Source organism: Amphibalanus amphitrite, unplaced genomic scaffold, assembly GCF_019059575.1.
Source record: "Amphibalanus amphitrite isolate SeventyFive unplaced genomic scaffold, NRLGWU_Aamphi_draft 000962F_arrow, whole genome shotgun sequence".
In the NCBI taxonomy this organism is placed as follows: domain Eukaryota; kingdom Metazoa; phylum Arthropoda; class Thecostraca; order Balanomorpha; family Balanidae; genus Amphibalanus; species Amphibalanus amphitrite.
The window spans coordinates 156774-180350 of NW_024882456.1; the positions used below are offsets into that span (position 1 = coordinate 156774).

The window sequence follows — 23577 nt, forward strand, 5'->3', positions numbered from 1 at the left end:
ATCTCTGTTAGCCAGCATCGCCCCTGTTCCGGAGTCACTTGCGTCAGTTACCAGCACAAACGGCTTCTTGAAGTCAGGCAAGTAGAGGGCGACTGCTTCCGATACTTGCTGTTTCAGTTTGGTGAAAGACGACGTCATCTCTTCCGTCCACTTCAGCGTTTTCTTGCCGTCCTTGTCCAGTGCTTCATAGAGGGGACGTGCCGTCTCTGCCACGCCGGGGATCCAGCGCTGGACGTACGCAAACGACCCCAGGGCGCGGCGCAGCTCGTGCACGTCTCGAGGAGGAGGGAGATCCCGGAGCTGCTGCACTCGAGCTGCACTCATGCTGACGCGGCCGTTGCAAATGACGGTTCCGAGATACTCGACGGCGCGCTTCCCAAACTGGCATTTTTCAGGAGACAGGGCGAGACCAGACTGGCGAATTTTCTCCAACACCGAGCGCAGACGTTGCAGGTGCTGTTCCCAGGTCTCCGACCACACCAGGACGTCATCCAGGTAACAGATCGCTTCCGTGAAGTTCGTCTCCCCCAGGATGGCTGACATCATGCGTTGAAACGAGAAGCCCGCGCCGTGAAGACCGAACGGCGTCCTGTCCGCCCACTCGTAATGTCCCCAGGGCACTACGAAGGCTGTCACTTCACTATCTGGTGGGTGAAGAGGCAGCTGGTGGTAGCCACTCTTGGCGTCGAGGACAGAGAAGTATCTCGCGTTGGCCAGACGATCCACTAAGTCCTCCATCAGTGGGATGGGGTGGAGGGTTGCGGCTGCCGACTTGGCATTCACTCTGCGGTAGTCAATCGCAAGTCGAAGCCGACCGTCCTTGCGCCGGGCGCATACAATCGGCGCTGCCCACGGGCTATGCGACTCCCTGATCACCCCCATCCTCTCCAGCTGGTTCAGTTCCTGACGAACTTCTTCCTCCAGTCGTGGAGATAGGCGCCTGGGTCGGGAGGTCTCCGGTCGCGTCCCTGGGGTGATGTTGATCCGGTGTTCCACGTTCACTCGGACGACTGGTAGCTCTCCACCGGAGTAGAATACATCACCGTATTCTGCAAGGAGGTCAACAAGCTCAGATTTCTGGACATCATTCAGTTCAGCTCCAACTTCAAACGAACTTCCCTTCAGACGAGAGTCATCACGGGGCTGTGACGTCACTTCCACAGACACATCAGCTGAAGCATGAGCGATTACGTAACCTCTCCTTAGCACTTCATCAGTAGCGCCGACATTCGCCACTTTAATCCACAACGTGTCATCATCAGAAGCCTTAACGATACAGTAGGAAGCACTGACTGGCGACTCTTCTGATCCCACAGGCTCAACAAGATACTCCTCACCGTGCTGCAGCGTGCTCCTCTGGACTGGGACGAGGGCTTCTGTACCCGCTGGGACTGTGATGTCACGCCGTAGCTTCAGGTCCGTATGCCCGGCGTCCCGCTGTTGCTGAGCCGTGCTGAACAGTTCCAGCTCCACTCCCCATGCTTCCAGCGCCAGGCGTCGCCGCTGCAGGTCCAGCTTCAGGCTGCCAAGACGTGACCAGAAGTCAATGCCAAGGATAGCTGGCACGATCAGTCCACGAACAACAACAAAACGCTGATCGGGAACACTGACATCGCCTATCTTGAGAGTGCGAAACACTTCCCCCAGTATGGGAATTTCTTCACAACTCACCCCTCTCCCACGGACACTGGAGGGACGAAGGGCGAACTTCTCACGGGGGGTTAGTTCCTCGTCTGAAACGAGGGACCAGTCAGCGCCTGTGTCGACCATTGCACGCCCTTGGGTCCCGTCGTCCCACTCCACAGTCACATACGGTGCGGTCTTCATCAACTGGTGTGACAAACTGGCCGTCATCGTTTGCAACTCAACATGGGTGCCCGCGTTACAACTGGAAAAATCATACGTCACTGGCGGGATATCACGTGACCAGCGCTCCACAGTAGGCTTTTCTGGTTCACCGGGGCCCTCCGGGGTACGGATTGACGGGGGGCCCCTCACAGAAAATGCGTACGATCAGTCAACTCGCCTGTGACAACCGGTGCTGCTGCGCCCTGCTGCTGTGCCATACTCACTCTTCGTGGCGACCACGCTGGATTCTCTTGAAGACGGCGCTGGCAGTTGAACCATCCACCTGGGTGAGCAACATCGCAGTAGTAGCACCTGCCGACAGGGCGCCCTCCTCCTCCACCCCCTCCCCGCTGGGAGCCGCCCGCGTGACCTTGACCGGTCACGGGCCGGTGAGCCGACCCCATCGCTGGGGAGGGGCGGGGGCGCGCCGGGGTCACTGACCGGCGACCCGACCAGCGCTGGCCACGTCCAGCTGGGAGGAATGACGTCACTGCGACCGTCTCCTGCTGAGCTGGTGCGGCGAACGCTGCTGCCGGCTGGTGCCGGCTGCCGGTCGCCGAGGCTGCTTGCTTCGCCGTGCGCGCCGTTTCTGCGATTTTTAAAATGTCATCATACTCCTTAGCGTGAGACTCGTCCTTCATCCAGCGCTCGCGGATAATATGCTCGCGAATATCCCTATCCTTCAGCCCGTCCAGGAACCTCCAAACGACCCTTTTCCTTTTTACATCCGCCGGTTCACTTGCGAAGGCGTCCCCTGCCAAGCGCTGCAACCGCGTGAGGAAGTCGGTCAACGTTTCATCCCCTCCCTGGAACGCTTCCTCAAAACGAATGATCCTCACCTCGATGGCTTCGACGGTGACGTACCTCGCTTCCAGCTTGGTGAGGATCTCGGCGTCGTTCGTCACCCACGATGCCGACTGCGCGACCTCCTCACGGATGAACTCAGCAGGTGCCCCGACAAGGCACATCCGAAGCTCCAGACTGCGATACGACGCATCCTGCCAGATAGCGACGCCTCTGGCAACGTTAGCTGCCTTCACCAACAGGAAGTGGTCCTTAAAGTCCCGCCATGCCGCTGGGGTAACCTCCGTCCCAAACGTCTTGCTGAGGGCCACCGCCCTGCCTGCTCCTCCAGCCTCACTAGGCATTTCGGACCGCTGCCACCACTGACACAATCGGTACGACGTCTCGATTCATACTGTATTGGCCGCCAACAGGTCACAGGGTAGTTGCCACGGTCACGTACAGATGGCGCACTGTATCCCACCAGGTGGCGCCCCACCTGGTTACACAATACTATCACAAAACGGCCGGGCAGCTCGAGACGCTAGAAACACCCAAACACAATTAGAAAACCCATAAAAATGATGAATGCGCCGCACATGGAAAATACGGACCTGCGTTTAACTTCACTCGGTTGGCTGTATACACCCACCTTCACAGGACACAAAGGAAAATGCAGTACTGAAGCAACTGATCCAGCGTTTTATTGCCTGAAGTTCTACGGGGATGTTAAGTAAATTAGGCGAAATCCTATGGAGATGGCCGAGCAAATGCTAAAAACGATCTGACTACAGCCAATGAAGTTCCTAAGCCATCCTAAGCAGACTAACGCCGTTTCCCCGCCCTGAAAACCCACCAAAGACTCATCCATATCAATTATCAAGTCTCTTCACACATCAATTCTGGCATCGTCCGCTGAATCCAACAAAGGGCGACGTCGGTGTCGTCCTCGACCCTGCGTACCCCGCGGCCTCCCAGCTCCTCACCACAGATACCATCTTAACGACAAACATAATTTTCTTCCGTCATCTCATTTGCATCGGCTTTGACAACGGTCAGTCATAGCGTGTGCCAACATCAGATGCGGTGCAATTTTGCTAACGACGTGTTGTTGTCGAACACGATTCACGCAAGCAGTTTCCGGCGGTTGTCAAAACGGATTCATTATGCTCTGTTCTTTCTCAATCGCTGGTAGCTGTTTTGCTTTACAGCAATGGGGGATATTAACCTTGAGAATAATGAATGATTTAGTCATGCCGAAACGTTGCCATACTAATTTCGCGCATTTATTTTGCACGTTTATGCCATTTATACATCATTCATAGGCTTCAAATGGCTGAATAAATTTATTACTTATATGCATGCATCATGCCACACATCACAGTAATAATCCTAGATGAAATAGAATAACACCAGTCACTTTGCCAGATCTCTAATTGAGCCTTCAAGTTTCTTGTGAAACAAACTGGATCCCTGCTCTTGATCTCGAATGACGATTTATTTATTTTTTTTGCGGGGAAACACACAAAGAAACAAGTACTGATAACGTTAACTGGCAGAGTAGAATGTGATTTACTTATTTTCATTGCAAGTTTAACCTTTTATCTCATGGTTTTTGCAGGGCATGGTAAAGCAACTGGCACCGTGTGGACGGTATACACTGCTCAGACCTCAAACCTCCTCCTGAAGATAGATCAGAGGGCTCGCTCGTCGCTCAGAGACTCCTGTTGGATCGCGGTCACGACCGGAGGGGCCCTCCCGGACTCGTGATTTATAGGGAGTACCGTGAAATGCGGACTATTTATTATTGCCGGCGGCACGGGACGTGTGACGTGGCGCTATACATTAGGGAGACCGATGATTCTGCATGTATAGGATCCACCAACCGTGGAGGCTTAACCCGCGAGTTGCTGGGGGGGGGCGTTAAACGCCCCCACTTTTTTCGCCGGGCCATAGCATAAAAACGGCGCGCCGCAGGCGCGCCAAATTTTGGGTACCTGTAGGAAATTGATTGAAGTTTATTGTGACAAAGTTTCAAAAAAATCAGTCGGAAAATTTTTGAGATATCGAGGTTTTAGTGACGTCATGATTTCTGAGTTTTCGACCAAAAACGGCATATGTTCAAAAAATCATATAAAATCACAGAATAGACATATAGACATGCCGTAAATGCCATTAGACTGCCAATACCATGAAGAATCAAATGGCTATCTTCGATTATTGATTATCGTTCCGCATTTTCCAAAATCTTGAACTGAATCTTGGCAATTTCTCGTGACTACTTCACGACCATGATACATGAATATCTTAAATTGAACTTTTTTAGCCAAACACGTACACATATGATAAAATGAATGTCACCATCGTGTTCTACGCCCCAAATTACCCATAAAACATGTGTCACAGGCTGCGAATATCAGTTTTTATTTTCGGGGATATGCACCCGCCCGGTTGACCTGACCTTGACCCTGACCTATGCTTGACTGACCCCTGCATGGAGCTGACACTCTTGTAGGCCTTATATGATGGATTGTGCACCGTTTTGACAGAGTTTATGACGAGAGGCGCCCATTGCGAAGTCCTGAAGTCCATGCTACTGAAAGCCCGATTTCAGGTGTTTGACCTGACCTTGACCTGACCTGTGACCTCAAAATTCAACTTAAAAGTACTCATCTGAAGCGTCTCGTCGCGTTCTTTCGTTTGCCGCCTCGTGCGTTTCGCTGCGCCTATTGGTTCTCGAGTTATCGGCTGGGGGCGTTTAACGCCCCCCCCCCAGCAAACGGTGGGTGGCGAAATACCCCAGCAACTGCCGGGTTAAGGGGCGCATCCTGTAATTTTCAATTTCAGCTTGATACACTTACAAGCATCGCATGGAAATGTTTTGTTTTTTAATCAATTATGGCCCTGTATGTCTGGCCCTGTATGAAAATGTGTCCCGGTGTGGTCTCGGTCTCTGTATGGTCTCAATATGGTCCGGGTGTGACCAAGTGTGACCCTCGGTGGCTGCCGGTGCCGGTATGGTATTGTAACTGCCGGTGTCGGCATGGCCCTGTAGATCCTGTATGACTTTGTATCCCGGTGTGGTCCCGGGCTGACCCAGGCTGACCCTCGGTGGCTGCCGGTGCCGGTATGATATGGAGGTCCCGGTATGGTCCCTGTATGACCCTGTATGGTCCCGGGCTGACCCAGGCTGACCCTCGGTGGCTGCCGGTGCCGGTACAGCTCAGTTTAGTCCCTGATGGTCCCTGTATGGTCTCTGTATGGCTCTGTATGACTTTGTATGGCTCTGTATATCAGTACGGTCCCGGGCTGACCTAGGCTGACCCTCGGTGGCTGCCGGTGCCGGTATGACTCGGTATGGTCCGTGTATGGCTGTTTATTTCTGTATGGTCCCGGTGTGGTCCCGGTATGGTCCCGGGCTCACCCAGTGTGACCCTCGGTGGCTGCCGGTGCCGGTATGGTCCTGTATGGTCCCGGTATGGTCCCGGTGTGGTCCCGGTACGGTCCCGGGCTGACCCAGTGTGACCCTCGGTGGCTGCCGGTGCCGGTATGGCTTGGTATGGTCCCGGTATGGTCCCGGTATGGTCCCTGTATGGCCCGGTACGGTCCCGGGCTGACCCAGGCTGACCCTCGGTGGCTGCCGGTGCCGGCCGGCCGCCGGTGACCTCGGTCGGCCTCGCCGCCGGCCGGCGCGCCCCCCGAGTCTATAAAAACGAAAGTGTCGCCGGATTGCCGACCAGTTGCGCGTCGGACGGTCAGAATGGCGTGGATCCAGGTGTGTAGCTCCCGGCGGAGACCGGCTGGGTCTCCTCTCCTGGCGGAGACAGCGGAGAGACAACCACCTCAGCGGCGGAGACACGACAGAGACCGACAGCGCAGCTAAGGACGAGCGACGGCAGACTGGTGGCGGGCCAGGTGGTGGTGGTGGCGGTAGATTGGTGATTTGTGATGACTTTGTATTAGATATACTGGCCTTGAAGAAAACCAAGTATAACATAAAGTAGTAACACAGGGAGCTACAGGCGTTCTTTGGCTCCTGCTTTCCAAAATTATAAATCACCCGAAAACTATTCACTAACTTTTCAAATAGACTAGCAAGTTGGTTTTTATGTCTAGTTACATCACTATTACAAATCGAGCTGCCCTAAATTGGTCATCATTCTAAATATTCGGAGTTTTACCGAGCTTCCAAATATGGTTATAATGAATAATATAATATGTGAAATATTTTCAACATAGGTGGGCATCGTTCCCCAAAATTGTAACTTCGTTACTCGTTCCTCCGTTCTCTCAAAACGTGACTTCCGTTACTCGTTCCTCCGTTCCTCTGCGTATAATGTAACGGAAGTTCTTTTAGTCCGTTACTCCGTTACAGGAAAATAAAAAAAACGTTAAAATGTTGGGTATTTCACACATTTTTGAGACCATTCTGACCACAAACTATAAACCTACCGAGAAAGCGGAATGCCCACCAAATCTACCAAGACAGTGGGCACTGATTGGACACTAAACCTTGGAACGTCTGGTGGTACTGATCGCGCATCACTTGTCCCCGGCCAGATGCCGGTTGCCCTTCACGAACACTAGACGTTCCAGGTTGGCATCTGAGAGCATATAGGCGGCGGTACGGGGGGGGGGGGGGCACCGTCGCACCGTGCCCCTTTGATTTTGGCATTTTAACATTAGCCCTATGTGCGTTGCATGGAAAGAATGGGACAAAAAGTCGGCAGTGCCCCCCCCCCCCTCTCCCTTAATTGAAGATGTTCCGCTGCCACTTTCTGAGAGGGTAGCCCTTTTAACAGGTAGCACATCTTTTCCCATTGAGAACATGCGCTCTACTGAGGCGCTTGAAGGGACGCCCGTGTTGAACTTTGCGAACACATACTGCAAAGTGCAACGCCGGCTCATTGCGGAAGGCCAGTACACTGAGGCCATCTTCCGTCTTCAAGTCAGGGCTGCTCAATAATCCACTATTCCGCTACTGCATGTCTGTGGGTTACCTGAAAGATCAACCCGCTCGGACAACGAAAAGTAACGGAGGAACGAAGGAACGGACTAAACTGTCAACTTGTAACGGAGGAACGAACAACCAATGTAACGGAAGTTACTTGGTCCGTTACCCTTTTTAAAATGTAACGAGTCCGTTCCTCCGTTCCTAAAAATTGTAACGGCGTTCCGGAACGGAGGAACGGAGGAACGGATCGTGCCCACCTATGATTTTCAAGACATTTCTTTCGACTGAATCCAGGTTGCCTTTATTCAAGCTGACATAAGCTGGTACTCATGTTAAATTATGCTCACTTTTTAATGGTTTGAAACGTTTTTTTTAGCATGATTATGATTAAACAAATAATTGATTTAATAACCTTTTGCTCATAACTAGAGTAAGCCAAAAACAATCAAAACAAAACAACCACGTTACAGCAAAATCTACGCAACAAAATAATTTTATTCAGTTTTTTTTTTAGTTCGAAGGTTAACACAATATCATTTGAACTGTCTTTTTTCTTCAATAATTTCGTTTCGATAATGACTCGGAATGATCTATAATGGTGTCGTTCGTATAGATGAAAGAACTACAGATATTAGGTACACCCAAAAATAAACGAGAAACCCTTTTCCTAACTGAAGCAGTGGCTTCTTGAAGCTATTTCACAATTTTTTACGAATCATCTAATCCTTTTTCAAGATCAACGTCCACTTATCACCCATTCAGCTATTATGTCTGACGAGAGGATACTTTGGTCAATGCATGCATGCTTAGGTCAAAGATGGACGAATCGCGTCTATCTATTCATTCATATTCATTCCAAAGAATAATACATATTGCATACTACAGTAACATATCTTCCGTTTGGCAGTTACTGGTTGTAATACGAACCACTGCTGAATGCTAACGTGGCGAATACTATTATGCTTGTACATTGCGGAAATATCAAGCGTGCATTGCCCTTCTATCAGTCCCCAGTCAAATTCCTCCACTCCAGCTAAAGCTCGTCAAAACTGCGGAAGCGTACGACTGCACCCTACGCATCACACCGGTTTGTAGCGTCTTGTCTGAGCAACTGTCGAAGGCCACCGTTTTTCTCTGTTTTCCTCCGCCGGTCCAGAGCATATCTCCGCGCATAGCGTACAACCATCAATCGCTCGGGCGCGTCGAGCCAACCAGAAGCTTTCCGTAATCGTAGGCACGTGCTCACCGGCCGCCGCGCCGACGCCGACACAACCAACACAGCCATCAATTCTGCTTTCGTCACGTGACGAAAAAAGCGTCTCCTGTACGGGCTGTGGCGGCGACTGTGTCCGGTGCCGTGGCGGCGTGGCAGCTGAAGTGCCGTGGATTGAAAACATCTGCTCGTTTTGTTTGTGTTTGTTTACGAGAGTCTCGAACGGTCTCTCTCGACCTTCTCCTCCCCATTCGCAGTAGTCCGAGCGATGCCTCCTAACCGCAATCTCCGGGCTGGTGATTTTAATTGAGTCCCGGGGTCAGACTATCAGTCAACAAAGCTGGGGTGTCCCGGCCAGCCTGTCAAGTGTCGGGTCAGGGGTAAACGCGATCAGAGCTGGCTGTCTTCATGGCATGGTCCGCTTGTCCGTCAAAGGCGCTGTATGCTTATTGCTCGGCTCATTAGACCGATTCCGTGCACTTTGAAATGGTTTGCGCGAAACATTTATAAGTTCTAGGGAATGCAGGTTGTAGTCTGTTCTCTTTAGCGGGTAATTAAGATATGCAAGTAGCATTTTGACTTATCTTATATTCTGACAATGATTTTTATGCATGCTTATGTAATGTTCTCATGTAGGAAAGAACAGCCATTTTTATTTTGAACACCCTCGAAGTATTATTTTGATCACAAGTTTCAACGATATTTCATATAGACGCAGCTGTTTTCCAAATCTCCTGTGCACTTAACTATATATTCCCGTCTCATTTCCAACAGCCCTATCAGTTATTTCACACACATTCTGACACACCTGATAAGTTCAATCATCATCAGTCGTCATTAATCTCCCTATCGACACCGAGTCAATTAGTTACAAAACACCGCGCGCACCATACCTAGCCGGGGGTGGGTCACGCCCTGCCCGGGTACACTTCCCAGCCTGGGAGCCACGCCCGCGTCCAAAGCCGACGGTGACGTCACTGACCGCCAGCAGACGCGACGGCGGCGACGGCTGGCCCCGTTTCTGCACTGACCGCCGCCCTCGCCGCAGTTGCGCCACAGACGCCGCCGCCGCGCCGCTCCTCGCCACGGCCGTCGGGGTGCGCCGTGGTGGTCGCCGGCGCGGCGCGACCGCCGCCGGGCGCCGCGGTGACCGCGAAGCTCTCAGACGGTTTCCAAACCGAGCGCCGCCGGGCGCACGGCGCCGTTAATCGTCCTCACATAAATATTTATCGTCCACTGCGTGGGCTCCATGGAAACCGAGAGTGGGATTTGCCCCGGGCTACAGGGGCGGGACTGGCAAGGTCGCGACGACACTGCGACAATGGGTCACCAGCCGTCCCCCGACGGACGGACGGACGGAATGGTCGATACATGTAAGCCGATTCCGTCGTTGGATCCAATGTCACGCCACGGTTACTCCGAGGTGGACATTTTATGCTCAGTACGTGTGTAACTGCACACCCCTAATCCAGAGGAGCACTCGTAGTCCCCAGAGCCGGCAGTAGCAGGGTGATCAGAGAGCCAGATTAGCGTCAAAGCACTGGCCGCGGGGCGAGGCTGAACCCCCGCGGGGAGCCGGCGCAGCGGTGTTGCCACCGGGCCAATGTCGTTACTCGTCTTCGGCAGTAAAGCGCCTGCCGGCGGAGGTGCTCGCCGGGGCTACTCGCACCTGCACCCCTTCCTCGTTGTGAAACGCTGCTGCAGCGGCTCGTCTTTCCTTTGCGTAAGCGCCGCTGGATGCATTTTATAGGCGACAAGCCGAAATGAATTTCTCGTCATTGCCGTTACAGCGAGTTCTTTCTGTCGCTCTTCTGTAACGGTGTGTCCGAGTTGGCTGGAATAGACCCGTTGTCTCATCGCCAACTGATCATTCCGCTCAATTACCTGTTTAATCTTCCTCCTTTGTGTCGAAAGTCCGTTTGCTTCTTTCATTCTGGCATTGCGTTTTATTTGCATTGAGACGAGTCGCCTCGTTAGGGCGAGGCGAGACTGAGAGACTGGCTCGGCGCTCCTCCGAGATGTTCAGACGTCGTTGGGCAACGTGTGCTCACGAGTTTTGTCGTAAGTCATCGGTGCTCTGTCATCATCGTCGAAGGAGCGGCTTGGCGGGTCCGCGACACCCCTCACGAGGCCGATCGGTCTTCGAGATTGGGAAGGAAACGCTTATCGAGCTGAACAATGTGTGATGAAGGACTCGAAGTAGTCTTTCCAAGGTAACAGCTGGTGTTAAATCGTTCTCTTCTCATCGGTGAATCGGTAATATCGTTTGCTACACCGTTCTCTTGACGTTGATGATGCTAAAAGCACTTGTCATCCCGGCAACTAAAGACCCCATCGTGAGGACCGCTGCACTCCTGCACCCTAAGGGAAACTTTCCCCTGTTCCAATTCTGCGAATATCTCCAAGGCCATCACATAATACCCGGTCACAAATGTCAGACGAGACGAGGCTCACTGTGCTGTCGGATATAACGGCTGCTGTCTGCCTTTCCGTATGACTTACAACATCTGCACCCCGGCGTTACTCCTGCAAGTCATTTGACCGCAGTGGTTTACTGGTGCTACCTTCTTCTCGCACCAGCTAAGGCTGGCACCTCTCCAGGGCCCATCTCAAGCGCGCGGGCCATTTCTGTTTCACTCACGCCGCGATGGTGAGGCGACCTTCATCTGCTGTGGCTAATCAAGCCCGGCGGTGATTTCGGCACCGGCTGGGCGCCCGCCCGGATTGCATGGATCGCTCGGGTCGCGGGGCCGTCGCCCGATGTGTGACCTCTGTGACCTGGCCGAATCAGGTCAGCTGGTGGAGAGGGGTCGCGCGCCGCAGCGGTGACCTCAGTGCCGACTGACCCGCGTGACCTATGGACGGTCACAGGGCGCCGTGGCTCGCCCGCCCCTGCGGCCCTGGTGTCGGTGCATTGGTCAAACCCGATGGATGCCCGAATTAGAGTATGCTGGTTTTGTTATGCAAAAAAAACGTGCAAATGAAATTATTTGGTTGATTGTTGTTCAAAAGTTAAGTATAAGCTTTTAGTAGTTGTTGGTCTTAAAAGTGTGCAAATAAGCACAATCCTGGTAATAGTCAGTGGGAAGGTAAATCGATAGGACTGGAATTGACAGTTCTTAGCTCGGAGACTACAACGTAGCACAGTGACTATCCGGAGACTGCATTTTCACAAAGCTGATAACACGAGGCTAAGTGCTCCGCTCCCGTTTATCCATTCAATTTATTCGTATTTTACCTACTCACAAACGTCCGACAGTCATTCTGAACCCAGCAGCCTTTTGAAAGTGGAGCTGCTTGGCTCGTTAGCTGCGCGTGAGCCGAAAATCACCATCCGTCCCGCCCGATAAATTATAGCCCACGCATGCGCGCCCACCGGCGCCTCTTATGCTCCCGATATCACTTAACGGCCTATTAAAAGTCTCAGATGGACCGTTAACCAATACGGCTGCGTGTTGAGGGACGTCATAACAACATCAGTGCGTCACCCGATCCATTATTATCGCCACGCTTAATTGGATGACGTCACGGTGTAGGAAGATGACGTCACCCTAGGTATGCGCGCCTTCGTTTGGGCACCTTTCCGTTTCTGCTTCCTGTAAACAGCTGTGGCGTGAGCGCGGGTCACATGCCACACGCAGGGTCGCCACCTTTGCCCCTGACTCTGCAGGGGGTTTGATTGGGGGGCCTCTCACCATACGATCTCGTCATTGTTGTGTCGCTAGTTGGCGCCGCCGCCGCCGCCGCCGCCGCCGCCCCCGCCGCCACCGCCGCGCCGTCGTCGCTTGGTGCCCCAGGCTGGTTGCAAAAGAACGGATTCATCATCAGGCGCATTACCCGCCACCACGAATGGCCCCTACGTGATGCCTTGCGGCAGTCGTCGGCCCAATAGTTTCGTCACCATGGTTACCAAACGACGCGGCGCTGTTGGATCGCAGCGCCGCCGCGTGTGACCGTGATCCATGACGGTCACGTGACGATAAACGGTGCGATGCGTCGTGGTCACGTGACACGGTCCGGTGCATTACGGGTTGGTATGGTCCAAGTTGGTTCGTGTGTCAGGCGTGGGATCGTTGTGAGGTTGTCTGGGTGACCGTGACGGTCCCGCTCCTGCACTGCATCTCCCGCTCGCCGGAGCGTCGCATCTGGACGGCCGTGAAACATCCTCCGAGATTAGGGGTGTTTACTGAAAGACGCCAGGTCAGGGCGGACACGCTCCGCACAGCGCGCCCCAGACCCAGTTTCAGCCGACGCACACTGGCGTCAGTTGGAAAACAAGCGTCCTGCATGGGGAAACGCCCGGTGTAGTTATGATTTTACGGCTCAGCTGTGCAGGCGTGCGCCGTCCACCATAGCGGCAAGGCGGCTACAGGATGAATGTTTGTCTGTTCGTTCACCGCCCATGGGCGAAACCGTGTTGGGTCTTACCTGATCCGTACGCCCACTCACACGCACATGTGACCACTCCTTAGCACGTCACAAGGTCACTGGTCGCCCACTCTGCACAGCGGAGGAGGTTTGGGAAGGCCCAGTGGCCGCCTCCACGGACCACTCCCGGCCCGGTGACCATGCATGACGGCGCCGCTGTTTGCTCGTCTCTCGCCGCCGGGCGTAGGCGCTGGAAGACCAGAGTCCGGCTGACCAAGGACGAGGCAATCACTCGAGTGTGGTGCTGAATACGAGAGCTGCTCTGGAGATGTCCACCTTCCTCAGTCGCGGCTAGGGCAATTCCAGGCTCGATGGGAGGTTAAGTGGTCGGATATTTTAAAATCACGTTATGGAAGGTGTCGTGACGTCTGCAAAATGCCCAATCGTTGTTCATTTTCATCCCAAGAAAGAAGGCAAGCGGTCACCTTGGAAGACAAGTTCATCGTTTCGCTTATCTTCACAAAAAGCTGCGACCCGTGATATTCATTCACCATTCGACACTACATTCACCATTCGACCTTTGTCTTTCCTGTCTCGAAGATAAATGGTCTGTGACACTGTTCCCTTGTCGCTGGATCTCCTAAATTATTCCACAGCTCCCGCATCTTGACACTCGCCTTCTCCTTCGCTTGGAAAAACAACAGACGGTGAGATCAAGAGGATGACCCCTGAGAGATCGCTCTGCGCTCGCTGTTTCCTGACGGGAGCCGAGTCAGAAGGCCCCTCGGCGGTGAGAGGAACAAGCAAACAGCACGCGGCAGACGAGCGCCGCTCCGGTGTGGTTCGAGGGCTGGGGTCGATCCCGGAGAATGGAGATGTTCGGAGCGTTGTGCAAGTGACAATCCAATCGAGGCGCCTCAAACATGACGGGTTTCGAGCAGTGGACGCCGCTGTGTTATTTTATGGTAAGAGGAAGGATGCACAATAGATAGTCGGGTGCCAAACTTCACGTCAGCGTGTGCTGTGCTGGGGTATTATACTTGCAAAGGTACATTTGCAGTAATCAGATTGCATGTCAAAAGGATGCGATTACTTACTAGCAGCTTTGACCTTGCCGTCCTTGCAGTGACCGAAGGAATGCTGTTGGCTGGTGCTGTCATCGGGTTCTTTGATAGTTTGATTTAAAATTGGTGGAAGCTGTGGTTATTTTACATTGTTTAGTGCGGATGTCTTTAAACCAAATTAACTTTTAATTAAGAAACATTGATCGCTCAAAGTTGCTGCTAAACAGCACAACTGTGATTTGTTAACGATTGTCAACATTGAGAGCAGTCTTCAATCAGCAATGAAACGGTTTTCCGAGCTGTCTGCTAACCACCGCCACATAGACCTGCATACGAATTACATCGGGTATACAGTGCACTTTAATGCAACATCGACCGACTAAATGCAACATCCGCCGACTATATGCATTAAGCACCCTTCATAACACAACCTAAATTCACATAGCCCTCGCCACAAACTACATAACTACCAAGTTTAACCTCGCGCTCTTAAACACCTCATCTCAGCCAGGTCGGGCTCTGTGCGGTCTCCTTGACCACACCTGGCCTCATTCTGTGGCTGTCCCGTCAGCAGGTCACTCTCACCTCCCCCCGCAAAGCGGCCGGGGCCGCTCCCGTATGATGCCAGTGTCGCCCGACCCACATAACTCGTCCGCCGCGGCTAATCTCAAACGTCCACCTGTCTCTGGTCATTGCGAAGGCGCCGTCCGCCAGACGGGGCCGCCGCCCCTGCCCCCGGGCGGAGGTGGCGCGGGGCAGGCCGCTGAGACGGTGACCTGCAATATTCACCACTCTCGGCTGTCAGGTCCGTTGCAAACATTGCAGCCGCTGGAGCGGTGTGAGTGGTTGAGGCGGTGGTCTAGATCGGTCGCTGGCCGTGCTTGGTCGTCTGTTGCCGGGACGGGAGTGAATAGGATTGGAGCGCAGTCACACCCCGCTGCGGCATCCAATCGTTCCTCTCAGGCGTTTTTCTGCGGGCGCACGCCGGGCGCTGGCGCGTCGGACGGCGTTTTTGCCGGCGCACACTTCTGTTCCGATCAGCGGGCACGCGATGATCACTCGTGCGGCACGTCTGGCCGCCAGAACGACCTCCGCCGGGCCGGCCGATCAAAAATCACCGCCCTGGGTCGCGCTCATGCCGCTCTTCTGGAGGCCGCCGCTAGTGACTATGATTTACGATCACGTGACTTCGGACCGGTGCCAGGCGTCGGGCGGCGCATCCACCCTCCTATAAAGACAACAGCGCGCCGGCGGTGGAGGCCGCGAGCTCACGACTCGCTCGTCGGATGGTGGATCTTTAACCCACATCTCTCGCTGGCAGGCCGTCCGCATCAATTTCAGTCAAGGCTGGCCGCACGATGGCCAGAGCCTGACCCGCCGAGTCGACCTTCGCACGAGCGCCGGCTATTTACAACGGGTAGCGAAACGGAGGAAGACGAGACTCCTCCTGTGGCGGCCTTGGCGACGTCAGTTTGTCAACTGATGACGTCAGTTTGTCGATTGATGACGTCGGCTGCTCGACTGACGAGGTCGTTGCAGCCGTCAATTTGAGATGGCTTTCGGCTGTACTTCCATTCAGATCGAAGCACGCAGACTCGACATCCTGCTCCTAGGTCACATGAATTGCCGTTGGATTGCCGATAACCTTCGTACTTACTCGGCTCAATTGAGGATCATACACGTAAATACGGTGTTAGATTTCGTGCCGACTTTATATCGATAACGATTATGTCACTGTCGAGCACCGCTTGATTGAGCTTGCGCTGCGGTCTGATTGGTATTATGTCATTGGTATTACGGATAAGCTGACATTAGCCGATTATGCTCATGGCACACACGGTTCGAGCTGACGGCCTTCGGTGCATCTTCATTGAGAAGCGTGACCATCTGATACTCCCCGTGGAGACAAATGCGCTGTGCATCAGCGACAAGGCGTTTATCCGCAAATTCATTTGACTAAATGGTGGCCATGATAGTCTCGCAAACTTGGCTTTCGGTAACGTCTTTATAAAAGGCCGGAATGGCACTCTGAATGTGCGGAACTACGTCTTCTACGACCCACCGTACCTTTTGAACCGTATCCTTCTGCTGACCTCCATGTGGTGTAACTAGGTGGGTGTCCGGGACTCCTTTTGAAAGGGCCATTCAAACAGCGTCGCTGAGTGTCGTCACAGACTACTGTTGACCGGTGTTGAGTGGGCTGCTGGGCAGTCGTTACGTCAGAGCTGGTCTGTTTACTCGCGGGGCTGCCACTGAGTGGGTGTGGGCGACCGGACACCCCACCGCCGCCGAGACGACGAGAGGTGGGCCTGGACATCCCGCTGGCAGTCTGAGGGACCGAGTTTTAGGGGAATGCATCAGCTCCTCTACAGTCTTTCCGTGAAATGCATAAATGTTCCGTGGAATGCATAGTACATACATGTATCTGTTTGACACATACAACGCTTCGATGTCGTCGAAAGAATAAATTTTGCACTTGATTCGCTCTTAGCTAACCCCTCAATTCATCATCATCACTACGGAAGAGAACGTCGACTGGACAGCGTGAGTGGCACAATCTGCGGATGTTGCATGTATTTTTGTAACGTCGAATTAGCGGCAGCCGCATCATTCTGTTGGCAGACAGCTCGTCAGTCCGTTTGACTATGCTGTGTCTAAGAAGTCCTGTTGGACTACCTCGCGCCATTACTTCACTGAAGTAATGGCGCGAGCTGTGTATGTAGCAAGCGGGGAAACGCACCAAGGCCTTGAGAGTGAGATGCAGATTTTGCGCAGCCAGGTGTGCAGGGTCCGGGCAGATTGCGGTAGACGAGCCGACTTCCGCGAAGAGACGAGACAGCATGATGTATTGACTTGGGGTACAGTCGAGGTGGTGCAAGGAAGGACGATGGTAGTTGCCGTGCTAACAAAACAATGGCTTCCGTGCTGAGTCATGGGCTGTCTGGCCTTACGAAGATGCGGGAGTGTGCACACATCCATCTCAATTTGTCGGCCATGTTGTAAGACAGAGATCACAAACCGTGCAGTAGAGTTCCTGATGCATTTAGCACGAGTGTCTTGTTCTTTTACGTCTGGTTATGTGTAGTATTTTTCAATAGACCAAACTCTGATAGTAGTGTCATCCATTTCAAGAGTTCAGTGAGCGCTTTTGGCAACAAACATGACCGCATCTTTGGTGTTCGTTCTTTTCATCTGATCAGAATTTAGGTCAACATCGCCGTGCCAGCGGTCATGTGTGGTAGGTCTGACAGAAAGCGAGAGTTGTGAGCCAGTCGGCGTCTGGGTCAGACCAGAAGGTCACCGGAGGTCAGGGGTGGGCCGCGCCTCCCCTCTCTTTTTATCGCGACAAGACGGCTCCGCTACCATACATGGATTATCAAGGTGTCGCATCGTCGCCGTCTTTTCAGGTCCTGTCTGTTTTCGGCGTGTTTTCGTAACCGTGCTCTTCCATAAACATGAAGGGTCGTGCGCCACCCGGGCCGCCGTTTTTAGAAGTTCATTTCGCTGGGCTGGGGCGTGGGTGCGACTGGTGCTTATGATGTGATATATTTGGGGCACCCACTCTCCGAGCTCACTGCCAACTCGTTAGGCGCACCCAAGTTGTGCCATGTTCTGCAACCCCGACCTGACGACTGCGACCGCCGCTGTCGGTACGAACGTCGACGCTAAATGGACCACGGCAGAAATGATGGCGATGGGGTGGTTGCGAAATCTTGGATAACGCTTTCGCTTGCAGCATTGCGCCTTCCGAACACGATCTGGAGGTCTAAGGGCTATTGAGACCAAAAGTGTCGGAGTCAATCCGATAGCAACGCAAAGAAGGGTCTGCTCACACATGTTGGTGTGTGCTTAGCATAGAAATCGGGATTTTTGTTGCTGTTATTACAGCTTTTGTAGGTTATCAGCTAACACAAATGTCTTCCATATTATTATCAGCTGCATATCTACAAAATGCGGGATCTTAATCACTTTTGATTTCAAACCATTTCGAATAAAAAAAACAAATTAAAAATTAATCAAGCTAAAAGTGTGCCTCGAGCATTACGCTGAATGTCCTCCCTTGTTAAATGCATGAATATATATTACTGAACGGCTCTGGGAAAGAAAAATGGAAACCGAGGTCTTTAAAAAATTGTAGGCACGAGGCGTAGCCGAGTGCCGGAGATTTTTTGAAGACCGAGGTTTCCATTTTTCTTCCCAGAGCAAGTTCAGTAAGATATTTCCCATACGTCGTTTAATATCTATTCAGAAACTCACAATTTAATTATTGAATTCACCTTTTTTAAGATTTTTATCAAAAAAATCACCAGAACTGCAGGTCATCAACCCGTGCCGGAAAACAGTGCAGGAAAGATCACGTGCAAATGTTTCCCGCACGGCTAGGATAATGCTAAAGGGATATCTCGGCGTATGGGAAATACCAAAAGTAAACTTTATTGCTTGGAAGGAGGCTGCAACGTGACTGGACATCTGACTGATAACGATAACCCGCATACTTATACAATATGACTCAAATACGACATAATTCGATGTGATGAACTGTGTATCCACGGTCATGGTATTTGTTATTAATCTTTTTAAATAATAGAGTCGTAGCAACTTGTAGCAATAAACCTAGTATGAAGCGCATATGTAAGAGCTTAATAGTTTCTACATGGTCACGATATTATAGAGCACTTGGAACATTCATAGTTCACGAATAACCACATAAACTGCCAGCTACTAACAGGCTACTTTTCGCAACATATCGTTCGGAGTTCACCCAACGGGCTTCGTGCAATTAAACAACAGCAGGTGGTTGCGGAGATTGCTCCACTCGGCTGTCATTTCTCGTTGAGACTTGATCTTTGACACTTCCCACTTTGTGTCCAGGTACTATTGTTGGCGGCGGCGGCGCTGGCGGCGCCCGAGCCGCAGAAGGGCTACAGTTACCCGGTGCCGGACAACGGCCTGTACCTGCCGCCCCCGCCTGACAAGGGCGGTCCGGTCAACCCGGGCGGCTCGAACCCGGGCGGCTCCATCATCGACATCGGCATCGAGCTGCCGGCGGCCACCACTACCACCCCGCGGCCGGTCACCACCCGGAGGCCCGTCACCACGCGGAGGCCCATCACCACTCGACGACCCGTCACCACCAGACGACCGGTTACCACTCGGCGACCGATCACCACGCGGAGGCCCATCACCACTCGGAGGCCTGTGGTTACTACCGCCCGGCCGGTCATCACCCGCCGGCCCGTCACCACCCGGCGGCCTGTGCCCAGCCGACGCCCAGTGACCACTCGTGAGCCGTACCGTCCACCGGCCACCCGCGCCCCGGCGACCACCAGGAGACCTTTCACCACCCGCAGGCCGGTGGTGACCCGGCCACCTGTCACCACCAGGAGACCCGTGTTCACCACTCCCGAGCCGTACCAGCCGCCTTCGACCCGCCGTCCTGTCGTCACCCGGCCCCCCGTGACCCGGCCCCCTGTGACCCGGCCTCCGGTCACTCGTCCCCCCGTGACTCGTCCCCCTGTGACCCGGCGCCCTGTAACCCGTCCCCCTGTCACTCGTCCCCCAGTAACCCGTCCTCCCTTCACCCGTCCCCCTGCTACCCGCCGTCCGACCCCCACCCGTCGCCCGATCCCCAGCCGCCGTCCGGTGACCACCCCGGCCCCCGCCTACATCCCCCCTAACCCCCTGATTCCGGACGGCTCCGGCCCTGACGGAGGCCGTGTGCCGTTCCCCACCACCGGCGCTCCCCTGGTCACCACGCGCCGTCCGATCCCGACCCGGCGACCCATCACCACCAGGAGGCCTGTCATCACCACACAGAGACCGGTGGTCACCACGCGGCGTCCGGTCCCCACGAGAAGACCCGTGATCACCACACAGCGTCCCATCCCGACCAGGAGGCCCGTGATCACGACCCAGAGGCCTGTGATCACCACCCGCCGCCCTATTCCCACCAGGAGGCCGGTGGTTACCACCAGGCGTCCCGTGGTTACCACCAGGCGTCCGGTGGTTACTACCAGGCGTCCTGTTCCGACCAGGAGGCCGGTGGTTACCACCCAGCGTCCGGTGATAACCACGCGCCGACCGGCGGTTACCACCAGGAGGCCCGCCATCACCACTGGCCGGCCGGCGGCCACCACTGTCTCTCCGGGAACAGGAACGGTGAGAAACTCCGTCTGCCTCCTGTGAATACCATATAATTGCTTATTTTGGACGTTTGCCGTAATGCGTAGTCATAGTTGTGGTGTCTCGCGTCGAGCGGGGATGAAGCTGTAAATTATTGTTGCACTTTAGGCTTGTCCAACAGCATGTCTTGCTATGATTTGTAGAGGTCTGCACTCGAACGGGTCGTTCTTGGCCAGACAAGATCGATAATTATTTTTCTACAGTCCAGGTTCTCCAACCCTTGAAGCGAAATGAAAAGTGTTATGGTCCTGGGGTTCTTACCTGACGACTTTCTTTCACAGACGATGATGCACATGTCTCGTCCGTACGAGTTTGGCTACGACGTCGACGACTCAGACACCGACAACGCCTTCAGCCAGAAGGAGACCAGCGACGGCATGGTCATCACGGGAGAGTACCGCTGGAAGATGCCCGACGGCCGCACCCAGATCGTCACCTACCTGGCAGACTGGGCCAAGGGATATTACGCCGACATCCGCTACGAGTAGGCGCTGGCCGCGACCCAGCGGTGACCTATAGGTGATATTCTCGCGCGTTGCCCCGTTGGTGTCTGGTGGGTGGTCATGGCGAGATTGCCTGTGAGGTATCCAGGGGACCTGAAGTGGGTTGGGGGTTTGTAGGATGCCCCAGGCAATCTCTCCGGACCCTTCCAACCTATAAGCGAACACTACTGGTGGGCCTCAAAGGGCGCGGCACTGTCGGTAGCGGTCTCCTGGGCGACTTGCTGCAGCAACTTGCACACCTAGACTTGCTGGTCGGTAGGCACTGTGTCTCGGGACACACTTCGGAAGTCGGGTGCTTTGCGAGACGCTCGCGGCATCCCCGGACGCGAGGCGAAGTACCTGTCGACAAGACGCCAGGCGACGGGCAGCGATGGTAGCGGCGGAAGGGGCGCGTCGGCGCGGCGGAATCGCCCCGCTACTCGCCGCGATTTCTGTGATACCAGCCGTGGCCCGGGTCGGCGCATCGACGACCCGAGATCCCCTGGTATTTGCGCATGTGCACGGCTCCATAGCGGTGCCACATTGTTGAGTTGTGGGAGCGAGTGTGAGCTGAGAGAGCCGAATTGTTAGGAAACGTGTGTGGTGCGATGTCTTGTGGGAAGCGTGTGTCTTGTGGGATGACCAGAAAGTCTGGGAGAGAGACCGATTACAGGCTTGTCAAGTAAAATTGCATGAAATTGAGCGAATATTTCGTCTTGAGTGCAGAATCTCTGGATGCATCGGATACTTGTAAATGAAGAGTCGTGAGAAATGGCAGGTGCGAGTTGAAACGGAATGGATTGCGTGTTTCCTGCGTCAAGGACCGCTTTGGTGGTCTTTTATTTCTGAGCAGAGATGAACAATGTAGCAACTTCGGACATGAATCATGCGTCTTCATTTGCCTGTCAGCGTCGTTGTTGGTCCAGACTCACTCGGAAGGTGTTCTGTTCTTTAGCTTATGCCTTTCTTTTAGTGTTCATTGACGTGTCCTTTAATAAATACTACATACAGCTGGTTTGTAGGAACTCAAAGTCTTCTATGGTTTATTGAGACGTTGACGTGTTCATGGAAAAGGAAGATCGATTTCCGGGTCAGTGGCGGATCCAGGGGGGCAAAATGGGCATTTGCCCCTCCCAAACGGCATAATTTTAACATTACGCCTATGGACGAGGCATGGAAAGAATCGATAAATTATTATGGTTTGTCCCCCCCAAAAAAAAAACCTGAGCTGGATCCGCCTCTGTTCCGGGTTAGTCTTAAGTCGAAGAAAAACTTTGCTCATAATGTAATGATAATGTTTGAGAAAGCTAAAATGCAGTTTGAAGCGAGTAAGAACACGTTTATGTGGATATTGGTTGAGGTCGTCCTGCGCCCCCAATGAGCATAAGATCTGGGCCGGATCAGATATAAGATATTTGGCTGACATTAGAGCGTATAAATGAGTTAGGATGCAACCACTCATCTTGAGGAACGCTGCAACAAAACACCATGTGAATCCTCGCACAAGGCCATTCTTAGCACACACCGAGGGCGAGAACTGCCTGTGGGTCTGACCTCGGGGTCACAGTTCTCTGTACTTGTTTGTGTGCAGTGGCCGTCAGGTGTGGGTGGCTGTCCACGAAATGCGACAGGTGTCACCTACATGTCAGGCTGAGAGATATCTGGGTCACAGTAGCGCACAGAGACAGGCTGGTGTCAGAAATGTGTCAGGTGTCACACTGCGCTTGGTCATGTGTCAGGCTGAGACAAGTGCCAAGTGACACACTGAGATTGGGTCAGAGTGCAGACGATGACAAAGGTCAGGGGTCAGGCAACAAGTTGTTTGCTTTGAGAGTCGTTGTGACTTCTCTGCTTTCCGCAAAATATCTCCTTCGTCTACAAACACGACTTGAGCGAACCTCATATTTTTTATATTTTCTCAAATCAGTTCTCGGTTTCTCGGTGAAATACAATTGACAATAGGTACATTCCCTAATCGCAAAGCTTTGCCTCTCTAAGGAAGAAAAATGAGGTAGTAGGCCGTAACGATCGGTGGAAACATTTTTCTTGGGAACGTTGTAGTGTTCACATCGTTCTTTGATATTCCATAATGCCAAAACACGCACCGCTTTTTACCGCACTGCACTGAGATAGAAAAAAAACAGTAACGCCACTTTGCATGATATACCTAACTATTTAAGATATAACTATTTAAGATATCTCGCAGAGAGAGAGAGAGAGAGAGAGAGAGAGAGAGAGAGAGAGGGAGAGAGAGAGAGAGAGGGAGAGAGAGAGAGAGAGAGAGATGGAGAGAGAGAGAGAAGGAGAGAGAGAGAGAGAGAGAGAGAGAGAGAGAGAGAGAGAGAGAGAGAGAGAGAGAGAGAGAGAGAGAGAGAGAGAGAAAGAAAGAAAGAAAGAAATAGAGAAGAGGAGAACTGAGGGCTATTTCTTAGGCATTACGTTGATGTAATCCTATAACAGTGTGTTGATATGCCTAACTTCGTATAATCAACTTATTATGTATGGCATCAATTCGACGTCGATATCCCACTTCAAGTAATGATAAATATCTTACCCCGTGCTTCAAACTAATACCTTCTTTCCATACACGCTTTTTGTACTGTACGCTTTGTACTGTACTGAACGCACCATTCGTTCGTAAATCATCATTGTCCGGCGTTGTTTACCTAATGCTAAACTGAG

At 53.0% G+C, this 23577-nt stretch overlaps 1 protein-coding gene across 2 annotated transcripts; it reads left to right on the top strand.

Annotated features, from left to right (window-relative positions):
* The first annotated feature begins 6337 nt into the window (after positions 1-6337).
* LOC122368623 (proline-rich extensin-like protein EPR1) lies at positions 6338-21926 on the top strand. 2 transcript variants are annotated; one of them, XM_043342763.1, is made up of 3 exons: positions 6338-6406; positions 19103-20389; positions 20695-21926. In XM_043342763.1, exons 1-3 carry the CDS (start codon positions 6392-6394, stop codon positions 20899-20901), a joined length of 1509 nt encoding a protein of 502 aa, XP_043198698.1. In that variant the 5' UTR covers positions 6338-6391; the 3' UTR covers positions 20902-21926. The 2 variants fall into 2 exon arrangements, with proteins under 2 accessions (XP_043198698.1, XP_043198697.1); XM_043342762.1 differs by lacking the exon at positions 6338-6406 and adding an exon at positions 18609-18656.
* The last annotated feature ends 1651 nt before the right edge of the window (positions 21927-23577 follow it).

Bases quoted from the DNA above. Each gene is read 5' to 3' on its own strand.
- LOC122368623 (XM_043342762.1), top strand. From the start codon at position 18,618: ATGCTAAAGGGATATCTCGGCGTATGGGAAATACCAAAA. The intron at 18,657-19,102 runs GTAAACTTTATT...CTTTGTGTCCAG, and splicing joins GCGTATGGGAAATACCAAAA to GTACTATTGTTGGCGGCGGC. The intron at 20,390-20,694 runs GTGAGAAACTCC...TTTCTTTCACAG, and splicing joins TCTCTCCGGGAACAGGAACG to ACGATGATGCACATGTCTCG.